The 12,087-nt window shown below is 42.9% G+C and overlaps 1 protein-coding gene across 1 annotated transcript in view; it reads left to right on the top strand.

Moving 5' to 3' along the window:
* Window positions 1-11,557: 11,557 nt before the first annotated feature.
* Window positions 11,558-12,087, top strand: part of PHACTR3 (phosphatase and actin regulator 3) — a 106,512-nt gene continuing 105,982 nt past the window's right edge. The window contains exon 1 of the mRNA XM_035343647.1: window positions 11,558-12,084. Coding sequence (XP_035199538.1) covers window positions 11,973-12,084 — 112 coding nt within the window. The 5' untranslated portion in view covers window positions 11,558-11,972. The remainder of the gene's footprint in view (window positions 12,085-12,087) is intronic.

A 12,087-nucleotide genomic window follows, 5' to 3' on the forward strand; every position in this document is an offset into this window, starting at 1 on the left:
TAATGGTCACATTCATTCCCTTTCTTTGCTCCTAGCACGATCATATTCCTGCACATTTAATAAATTGTTGTAAACCTGTTTTAGCAACAAAATTCATCACCTTGTCCAGACACACAAGCTGGTCAGTGGATATGAAGAGAGTTGGAGTCAGGGTTTCTAAAAACTATCTATTAAGAAATTATCAAGTCCTGGGAGAGAGACAGCAGTTGGGCTTGCTTCAGTCTTCTGCACAGCCCCAACTCTTGTTCTCCCTTAAGGGCTGAAGTGAGCCACAAAAGTGCAAAGATGGATGCGTCTGGAATTACTCAGAACATGTTTAACAAGTCTGACTGTGCTTCAGGATACTAGGTGTCACACTGGTAGATACCAAAGCAGAGAACCTTTTGACTCAGGCTGTGCAAATTTCTCTGTCATCCTACAAATGGTGGTGCTAGGAGCAAACCATTCCCTTCTGCTCTGTCTAGGCTTCTCAGAGGAGACAACCACGTTGCAAAATGGGTGCCTGTTTTGGGCTGAAACACTCCTCATAAAAAAGGCCTGGGACCATCAACCTTTTCCATCTCCCTGACGTTTTCACATAGGAGCATCATGTGAAGATAGCGCAGGACGCAGGGAAAAATTTTGTGCAGAGTTCTGTGAGGCTGGAGATGGGGACGGTGCATATGTAAAGTTCTGGTTCACTGGGTTGACCTCTCAAGGAAGCTCTGCTCAGCGTACAGCCACCAAATGCAGCTGTCTGATACCTGCCCATACGAGTTCCAGCCAACCACAAGCCAAAAAGTAGCTGTTAAAGTTATTCACTTGAACTTTTTATTTGATGTAGGGATTCCTTTAAAGTACATTTAGCTGCATTTCCAAACCTGGATGGCCAAAAATTTGTCTTCAAGAATTTCACAGCGTACTTCTTGATTGCAGATCAGAATACCACAAGTGAAAGGCAAATTCTGGGCACCGCATTTTTGATTAGCGTTGAAATACTAAACATCCCAGACAGCTAACCCACATTCTATCACAATGCCAAGCCAGAGTGGGAGTTCAGAGAAATGTACTCTGAAAGAAGAAGTGTCCTGAATTATTCCTAGAGTTGTGCAACACTACAAACACAGGACTTCTGCTGCTACCAGTTGAATTCTAACCTTGTGATCAAGAAGAAAATGAAATCAAGGAGCACTCCAGTACCATTTCTTTCTAAAATATACAACTCCGTTCTCTTGGCCTCTCAGAAAGCTTTACTCTATAGCTTTTGGTAACTACGCTTCAGTTCTACTTTTCCAGCTACACTGTAGGATTTGTAAGATGCAAAAAATCCAAACCAAGCAGCTCTTAGAATAATAGCCTCACACCGTGAGCCTGACAAGAAAAAAAATGAAGTGGAACAATCTAATTAAGTTGAATTACGTATCTTAGAAGAGAACAAACAGGATAAATGGAATAAAACCATTAAAAGCCACTTTAAGGAATAAAGTGCTAGTAACTGCAGATAAGATACTTGATTTGATATTATCGCAATGTTGATACTGTCCATTTAGAAAGAGGGCTTCAGAGTATGCTCTTTTACACTTGTTGCTTATAATTACAGAGTTTCAGAAAAAATACTGAACATATGACTTCTACAGGTCTAAAAGCTGCATTTCTTTCTGTGATTCATAGAATTTCAAGAGTGGAAAGGATGAGAATAGCTTCACAAATGTTTCAAATCTGCTAACCAAATAGAGTGGGGAAAAAAAAAAACACACTAAAATTTACCTTGTGAGTGACATTGCAAGCCACAGTCATCCATAAGACGTTGGGAAGAATTGCATCCTTGACTGGATTGGCACTGAAGGACCAGTCCTGAAAAAAGAAACCACACAAACACAAATTCCAATACAGAACACAGGCTAAAGTAGAAAGAGCTATCCACAGCATGGTAAGCACAACATTTCTGTGGTATCAAGGCCAAAATTAGCGTCTGATAATTGCTACTTTTAGCAGACCAGCAGTCCAGGATTAAGAAAAATAAATAAATACAAAGACCTGGCTTCTCTTCTACTCCCTTAAAAGAATAAAATGAGGGCAACTGATAGTAAGACATACGAACCACTTGTACAGGCGTAAAGACAACCCTTCTCCCCAAATAATAAATGTTATTATTTAACATTTAGTAAAAGGGGCACTCATTCTCTTTCTCCCTGAAGGTACGCAAGTCAACACAGAGACAGTAACTCAGGAGTATGTGTTTAATTAAATAAAGGCAATAAGGTTAGAGTAGCATGAGTTGATCCTACTGAAGGATTTAGTTTTGGAGGAGAATCTAAGTGTAGATAGCACACGGCAGGACAAGAAAAAAAAAAAAGTTTAAATTAGAAAACTCCTTTCAGACCTAGATTTTATTTTTAGGGTACTAACCAATGAGACAAGGAAGAGCCTGTGTGGTGGCTGCAGAGACCGACGTAACACAAAACAAATCCTATCACCATATCCACAGAGCACACCATACCATTGCAAGGAATACCTTTTCTCTCAATCATACTAGGTCCTTGCTCGCTATTATCATCAACACCTGTCATTTACTACTAAGTATTACCAATCACTTTCCTTAGCCTTCAACACCTTCTTAAGAAGCAGAATATTTGATGACATGATCTGCTGTGCAGCTGCCAGTTATCAAGAGGTAATAGGTCAGTTGCTATCAGTGGAACGGTAAGCAGCTGACTAGAGGATAGTAAATAAAATGAGCAAAATCAAGGTTCAAAACACAGTTTAGTGGGCCATCGTGAAATGGGTAGCAAGCCTGCAGAACTCCTTACCAAAGCATATCGTAGGTGCCAGAAATTTGCAAGGGTTTAGGAGGGAGACCAGGCAAGAAATTGGGACAGACATACACTGAGATGTACTCACCCAGCATGAGAAGATTGAAATAGATGAGGAGCATTAGGAAGAAATATCAGACATGCCCACCCACAGTATCTGCTTGGTCTGCCTCTGGCAGGATACAGGCCTGGCAGGACTTTGTTCCATCTCAGCAGAGCTGTTCTTAGCATAATTACCCCAGTGAAAAAACAAGTCTTTCCACTCACTATTACACTAGAAATATAAGGAAAATATTTTTTTTTCTTTCTTCAAAGAAAGACATCTTTGAAAGTTTCTGCTGCACTTGCACAATCTGGGACAGGATTAGATAGAGGGAGACTTCTAAATTTGTTTGAATGTCTACAGATGAAGCGATGTTGCTACGTGGCTTGTAAAAATTACTGTTCTAATTCAATACATATCTGGGTAATTTGGGATATTTTGAAATGTCAATTTGGGATATTTTGAAATGTCTATGTCTTTAGAATCCTTGACAGAGTAAAAACTCAGTGAAGTCTGCCAGTGCTTCTCCACCTCCATCATGATAACTGTAGCAGAGGCCCACAACGGGTTGGGAACCCGCAGATACTGTTGTGATACAGAATTGCTTCTGTCATTGATGACTTTCTCAAGACCTCTGAAGTGCTGGTATATAGCAGACTGACTGGAGACTATGAGCCTCTACTCGTAGTAACTGGCACATTTCCACAACCATGCTAACACTGCTGTTGTAAAGTGTCAATAAAAATAAATAGTGCTTTGATATTCATTACTTTAGATGCATTAATAAAGGCTTGATGGCAAAATTAACCTTTAAAAGCATGATGTAATTCCTATGGCTCCCTGGTAGGGCTGCCAATAATTTCCTGTACGTAGTTATGTTTCATAGCGTATTCTCCCAACGCCATCAGATATATATTCAACCAAAGAAAGCACAAACCGCTGAGTATAAAACCACTACTGAGTGCTTGCGGTATCATCCATTAGCATCATGAGTTTCTTGACAGCACAAAGGACTGCCGACTGCCAATAATAATTAAATAGAGCTCCCCATAGTCTTAAGCAGAGGTCCTCATTGCTCTGAAGAGGAAAATGCAGGTGAAAAATAATAGTAATAATAAACGGACCCAAGGCTGGACCAAGTAACTGTCTTTTACAGAACTGGAAATATCTCCATATACAATATTTATACGGCATTTGTGTTGCGCAGAATAAACAAACTGAGACATTCTTACATTGTCAGCTGGTCTGCTATTCAACAAGCCCAGCTGGAGGCCACATGAAGATGTGAGATGTACATACTGTACCATTCAGATGCACACATATAACATCTTTACAAATATAGAAAATATTATTTTTGACAAGTTCTGTTCAAAATGCATTAAAAATCAGAATTTTTGCAACAGTCACAAAACCAAGGGAAAAGAAGACCAAATGTTACAATAACTCATGTCTCCTGAATGATTTTTGAAGTAAGCCTACTGGTATCTTTCCTGACTGATCTAATTAGACTTGCCATTCTCTAAAATAAATTCTGAAATATTTCCACTTTATTTTTTTATGGGGAAAAAATTAAACAAAACAAAACACACAACAACATCCCCCCCCCAGTGTGTTAGCTCACTAACCAAGGATATAATTACCTACACATAAATCCTACGGGTCATAAGATCCTTAGCTGTAGCTGTATGGACATCTTCCTCTAATATGCATGCCTACAAATGACTACTGAGATTTATAAGCCATTCACGTACATGATTATTTGCATACTTGGCCAATAATAGTGTTCAAGGTCTCTGTATTTCAAATTGGGTTAAATTAAAGCATATTTTTAGACTACATATTAATAATAAAAAATCTAGTTCTGCAACCGGACCTTAGCATCTGAAGGACATAGCCTTGCAGAAGTAGTTTATAGGAGAGAGGCCTGAAAATATCTATATGTTCTCTGACGATATTAAATTGATCTTGGGAATTCTTTTCCAGTGCACTTTTTAATAACCAGACCTAGAAGGACACATTTGTATAACAACGAGAGGTGTGCAGTAGAGATAACCTCTAACTGAAAACAATGTGACTCGTAACTTGAAAGGCTTTGGGAACAAGCTCTAAATCCCATCCCACATTCCAGTTTACCCATGTCTCTGCTTTTAGTACCATTCCTTGTATTGTTTTTTGTGCAAACTGGCATCCTTTCCCAGTTACCTAGCATTGCTGTACACTTGCACAGAGGTCACTCAGGTGGTATACAACCCAAATGACTAAAACCTTCTTGTTCACAACCACATTTGTGATATAAGCATCTGACAATATGTGGATTTTCCCTGTTGCTCTGGCTTCCCAATGGATTATACCAACGGCTTTGAAATGCTGGAAGCAGCTGGGGCTCTTGGCCTTGCAGAATAAATTTCAGAGCCATATCCAATGTCCTTCAAATACATGGGTAGTACTCCCTTAAATCTGCTCCTCCCCACAATATTTCAGTTTCCTCAATGTACTGGTGAGTGCTAAGCCTGCTTTGTTAGAATGCTACTTTCAGTGTAATTACACGGTAAGAGGACTATGCCAACGAAATCCCCATAAATTATTTTTGCACAACAGACCCTGCAGAGCTAGTAATTTGCAACCCTGCCAACTGTGCTGATGCAACTCTTCACATGACCGTACAGAAAATCTGATCACTGACATAAGCCAAGTAGTACTAAAGGAAAAGGATTGGTTTTTAACCTGCATCTTTTCATTGATTCAGTTTATACCATAGCCCCACAATTATACCAGCACAGCTGAGGGAGACAGCAAACCACTGCACAGATCAAGAAGGACAAGGCAAAACTTGTGAAACTAAATGACTGTTGAAGTCCCCATATCGTGTAACTGTTCTCCCAGACAGAACTGAAGTTTACAACAGAACTGAACTACAGAGATTTCCATGATTATTTTTTTTTTTCTGTTTTTCCTTCTGGCAATGCCACAGTCTCCATCTTTGAAGCCATGGAACAGAACACCCAACAAATTCTATCTGTGGCTAACTTTTCCGATTAAAAGTTTACTATTAAAAACAATCCTAGAAAAACAACTACTACCTCTGTCCACCAAATAACTTGTCTTCAAATTGCTAAGAAGCCTGCCCTTCCTAAATTTGCAGCAAGATGGCACCTGTGCCATTAAGAAGCAACATGACTAAACTGCAGTACTGTAGGCAAGCAGAATGTTTTAAGATTGCCTGCTGTCATGGCAACATTCACAACTGTCAAAAAAATGGTACTGAAAAAGTAAAAAAGAATTAGCTCAGTTTTTGCTGAAGAATGATTTCTCAACATGACTTACTACATCTGCAAAAGAGCAGAAGCACAACCTCCGTAGCAATAATCTTACTGCACATGCATATTTTGCCTAAATGAGGATGGAAAACAGTAAATAAGTCCTCACTTTATCTTTTACAAAGCAGTAACTTCACTGTATATTAGTAGAAATGTTATTCAGTCTGTATTTTCCTTAAAAGTAACCAAAAATCTTAAATTCCAGAAAATTATTTGAAAATATTTGCTGTCCTCTTTCCCTTCTCAAGTGCTCCTTCAGGAACTGGTGAGCAGTAAATGGAATGGATGGAGCCATCCTAAAGTATACTCTATCCCAGACACATATAAAACCACGTAGCAAACAGGAGTACTCTGACAAATACGAAAGATCAAGTACGAGAGACTGCACCACTGCGTTCCTCCCCAGGGAAGCTAAAAAGGCAAGTTTAATTCTTTTAAATGAGTCCTGCACACTGCAGCTCCGCTACCCCTTCTGCTCCACTGGGTAACACCCATATAGGAGAATTGGAACTCAGGTGTCACACAAGAAAGGAAACTGATATACATATAACATCAGGACACCAGTGAAGTAAATATTGAAACCTACAGTGGAATCAGAATTCTGTCCTGCAGCTCTATGTCAAAGATTCCCCGGCTCTCATCCAAGTAGCACAGAACACCATGCTTCCCTTCCTGCTTCTGCTGACAACTCAAAGATCTTTGCTCTTTGAATGACGGTGAAAAGGTTCCCTGGGGCCCCTGGGGGCATTAGGGACTGTGAGGTGCCCATGGGCATGGTGCCACCTGCCTCTGGCATCCGGTGCTGCGCTCTGGGTCCACAGGTGCCTCCGGGGAAAGGTGCCGCAGAGGGGATTCCTGGGGGAGGGTGGAATGAAGGCAGCAGGAAGCTTCCCTCCCAGGGGAAGAAAGCATTCCTGTAATCCTGGACTGCGGGTGTGATAAGAAGCACATCCTTGGGTTTTCCTGCAGCGATGAGTACAGCCTGCTGTCTGAGTGATGCCGGCCGTGGCTCTCGGACCCCCCATGTCTGCAGCTTGTCATCGTTTTGGATGTCTGAGAGGGACCATGGGATACTTTGAGGATGGAAATGAGAATAATGACAAACTTCCAGCTGTATTCCTTAAGAACACTGTGCCTATAAACCTGTATAAACCCGTATTCATTCCCCAAAGGCAATGCAGAAAGGAAGAAGATTTTGATCTGCCATGGGAGTTGTGCATACTTCCCTTTTCCTCAGCTATTTTGAGGTCTAAAGAGGAGAAAAATGGAAAGGAAAGTGAGACTCATCCCCTCGGAGCTTGAACTGGCAGAAGCTGTGCTTCCACATGCATTGCCCCTGGCATCACTGGCCTCGACAGCACTGCGGGGATCCTCCCTGCCTTCCTCACACAGCTACCTGCTTCTTGCTCCTTATCCACAACTACTAGGCACAGCGATCACGTCCCTAAAACTCCCCGTGGGCCTCTGTGTGGCACAGATAGGAGTTCCCTCACCACAGATGTGACGCTGCTGTTACTATTATAAGCTGCGCAGTTTGGAATCAGGGATGCAGAGTAGATGTTCAGCCTCCCTTTGCCATTGTGCAGCGGCTTAAAAGGACTATGTGAGAAGAGCTGTTTGTCAAGAAGGCAGGCAGGCAGCAGTGCTCAGTGTCTTGCTTCATGTTTTTGCCCGCCTCTTCTTCTCCTTCGCTTATAAAATAACAGACAGAGCACTAGAGCTGTGGAAGAAAGCAAACATGAAAATCAGAGGATCAGATGGGTGATTCCTAGAATAGCTCCTGAGTATCTGAGATGTTAAATGAGAATATGTACGTGAAACCACCAATAAACAAGTCCCTCAGGCTTGTTCATTTTTTATTTGCCTTCCATAGTAGCAACTACATCATCATGCTTTGGAGAAGACATCTTTCAAGTCTTTGTGCTGACAAAGTTGTGACTGCAGAATGATACTTCTATGTGTACTCAGTGATGTGCATTTATCTTCTTGACAAATAAAGGCTCAAAATAGGCCCTATGCCCTCTTTACCACGAATGCATTTGAGGAAGAAAAATACACAAACATGAAGTAAATAGAGACAAGAGCCTTTTAAGCACTGGAATGCTCCTCTTTGTTGTTAGGATAAGCATACTGAACCACAGCAGCTGGCAAAAAAATCTCAAAAACTAGGTTAAGACTCATAAGCAACAGAACAAATGCTTTCTTGTGCTGCATCTAAGAAAACTGCTCTGAGCAAGGCTATTTGTCCCTCGGTCATCAAAACAATTTTAACATGAAAGCTGATGCTGTTAAACCAAACGTATTCTGAACTGGTTTTTCTAAATAACAGCACAGAAAGATGAGAGCTATCTTCAGTGATCACATACAGTCTTCAGATTGCCAACAATGAGGCTGTTTAACATTCTGCTGAATCAAGAGAAGCAGTACTGACATGACTCACCTATTTTTTCCTTCTCTTCAGAGAATTATTTCTTTCTAACACAACTTAGGATTTCTCTCTACATAGCTAGATCATGAAACAGAAGTTCAGCTGTCTAAGAAACAGAAGATTCTACCCATGCCAACCACGTGTATCACTGCATTTCTATAAATTATCAAGGGAAGGCACATCAAGTGCATATGGATTAGTTTGCTTGGAGATTATGCATCAAGCAAAATATGTTTTCCCCTTTGTGTTCCTTATGTGAATGTCATTTTAAGAAGGTTTCTTTCTTTCTTTCTTTCTTTCTTTCTTTCTTTCTTTCTTTCTTTCTTTCTTTCTTTCCTTCCTTCCTTCCTTCCTTCCTTCCTTCTTTCCTTCCTTCCTTCCTTCCTTCCTTCCTTCCTTCCTTTTCTTTCTTCTTTCTCTCTCTCTTTCTTTCCTTCCTTCCTTCCTTCTTTCCTTCTTTCTTTCCTTCCTTCTTTCCTTCCTTCTTTCCTTCTTTCCTTCCTTCTTTCCATCTTTCTTTCCTTCTTTTTTTTTTTTTTTTCTTTTCAGCTGAATGGACTCCAATTGCAGAAAAATCTGCCACGAAGCTCTCATAACTCTTCATCATAAATATCAAAGGCTAGAGATCCTCTGAGAGGGAAATAAAGATATCAGATCATTGTACTTTCTCGGAAAATGTTGCAAACTTGTTTACCACAAGACCGCTACAGTCAGCAAATAAAAGGAAAATCATGTTACTACTAATAGTTGTTCCGATCCTGCAAATATTTGTGTTTGTGACATTTATGGAATATCACACAGCAAAAGGGAACTTAAGGGCAATTTTTCAAGTGTTGATACCCACAGCTAGAACCAGGCTTAGTTTCATTTTAATTTCAGAGGGGTTTACAAATCAATATACATACAACATATTGGTTGGTACTTGCCTCTATCAACTTTTATTTACTTCTGTGAAAATGCTCTGTTCCTTTTGGCATTGGTCCTTTGATGTGAAGAAAACACTTTGCCTCACATTTATTTTTCCTGTCAAAGGATTTGGTTTGCCCCCAGAAAGATTGCCATGCCTACTTTAAGGTCGGGAAATGAAAAGTACACATAGATGCATCACCATCATCATCATCGTAATTATTATACGTGAAATATGAAACAAAACCAAATGCAATTGTGCATAATTTTTACACAACAGACATTATTTAGCAACATAGGCTCAAACAATTTAACACAATTCATTTTTTCTTGTACCCCTCTCCCAAATGTGATGATGGCTCATTTGGAAACAAGGTGGCCTAGGGGCAACTCTGTCAGCTGGCATGCACAATGCCTAGGATTTATTCCCGGACTGAGCCTCTTGATGCTTGGCTTGGCAGGAATGAGAGACAATGAAATGTTTTAACTAAGTTGAATCAGCAAGGCAGATCCTAGCCTTGTTTGACTGATTTCTACCTAACAATATTTTATGATTCAAGGGGACCCCATCAAGTGCCTTCTACAGAGGCAAGCAGTATATGTGTTGGTTAAAAAAAAAAAAAAAAAAAAAAAAAAATTAAAAAAATCTTGTGCGTTTCTAGAGGTTACTAATGACATCTTGGAGATATTCTTTCTTGGGCTGAAACTATTTTAATACATTTGTCTTGTATTTATGCCTAAATCTGACGTGGAACTCTATATTTTATACCAGAAATCAATACGATTCTTCATTGCTGAAGGAAGGGGCATCAATTAGTACAGACAGAACTTCATAGAATTCACTAGAAACCATAAACATTTTCTAGCATAACCCAAAAGCTACCTAAAGAAAAGAAATAAAACTTACGACTTCTTCTTTTTGGGACTAGACAAAAGATCTGGCTTATTATTTTACTATAAGGGGTAGATTTCTATCTTGAGAACTGGACCCAGTACCTAGGTCAGACTGCTCTCTGTATGCACAGAAAAATCTATTGCAAGTCATTTTTAGAGTTCATGACTCCCTTTCAAAGTTGAGTCACAGTAACTCAAAAGCTTGGCTCTAGGAGAAAAAGGGTACAAAAAACATTGTAATATCTTTAAACCAGCCCTTAAACAAAATGTTCTGGGTTTAATTGTTTATTTGATTCAGTGGAAATGTTTTATAGTGTGATAAAAATGGCTCATTTAGCTGTCCTTTTGGAATTATGATGAGGCGTTTAACTCAAAAGGCTTGGAAGAAATTACAATAATTGACATTGAAGATGTGTCAAGATAGCAACATTACACTCTCAGAAAGCTATCAAATACCCTCGCTGCCTTAATTTACTCCATCACATTAGGATACGGCTTTGATTACATTACCCTACATGCCACTTTTTCCTTAGGATCTACCTTAAGCAAAGCCAGAGGGGACAGTACTCATTGAATGAGGAGCTCGTTGGTATTTTGCTTAAAATGTTTTATTCAACTTCTGTTATTGTGAGGTACCCAAGTGAAACTATGCCAGCAGCTTGCCCCAGCCCCGAGCAGACCCCCCAGCACACCTGTACTGGGGCCACACCACCCCCAGGGAACACCCAGCCCCAGTACAACTCCCTACGGCAAGGCATGCACTCGGTCAACTTTGAACCTCCTCCAAGACAAAAGGGCAAGGGTGCTTTGTACTATAGACATGACGGAATTCGATTGTCAAACCAACACCAAACCGCTCCATTTGCCCCGAGCTTTCAGAAACGACTGAAATGAGCGCCCAGGGACCCTTCTCCCGAGCGGGGGTGCCGTTCAGCCCCCGGCCGCGGCACTTTCTGAGGCGGAGGGGAGGAAACCCCCCTCAGGGCGCTCCCCTCAGGCGGCCGCCCCGGTCCGCTCCCAGCTCCCCCCAGGCAGCCCGCGGGTGAGGCGGGGCGGCCCGCGCGGCCCCTCCCCACATCACGTGCCCCGCGGCGGAGCGGGGCGGGGCCGCGCGGCGGCGGCGCGCACCTGCGGCTCCCTCCGCCTTTGTGCGGTGCAGGTGCGGCGCTCCCCCTTGCGCCCCCCGCCCCGCCGTGACGTCAGCGTGCCGCTCGCGGGGCACGATGGGAGAATCCCGATGCGCGGCGCCTTGAGGCGGCCCCGGCAGCGGCGCTCGGCGGGGGGGGGCAGCCCGGGAGGCGCCGGCGGGGGGCCGGGCCGGCGGCTGGCTGCCCGGCTCATCCCCAGCCCGGCCGGCGGTATGGCCCAGCCGCCCCCCTGAGGCGGCCGGAGCCGCCCCCCGAGCTGCCGGTGCCGACGGAGGCGCCCCGCCGCAGCCTGCTCGACGGCGCCGGGGAGGATGCTGCCGCGGCTGGCCCTGCCCGGCTGAGGCCCCCCGCCCCGTCCCCTCGGCCCCGTTGTTCCCCCTCTCGTCCCCCGGCCGCCGCCGGCTCTATGAGCGCCTCGGCCCGCCCCTGAGCTCCCCCCGCCCGATGGCCGCGTCGGAAGAAGGCACCGGCTGCTTCCCCCCGCGGGGCAGGTCGCACAGCGACCCCAGCGTCCTCACCGAGCCCGCCGCAGCCGCCGCCGCCGGGGAGCCCGCAGGTA

Source organism: Oxyura jamaicensis, chromosome 20 (genome assembly GCF_011077185.1).
Source record: "Oxyura jamaicensis isolate SHBP4307 breed ruddy duck chromosome 20, BPBGC_Ojam_1.0, whole genome shotgun sequence".
Taxonomy (NCBI): domain Eukaryota; kingdom Metazoa; phylum Chordata; class Aves; order Anseriformes; family Anatidae; genus Oxyura; species Oxyura jamaicensis.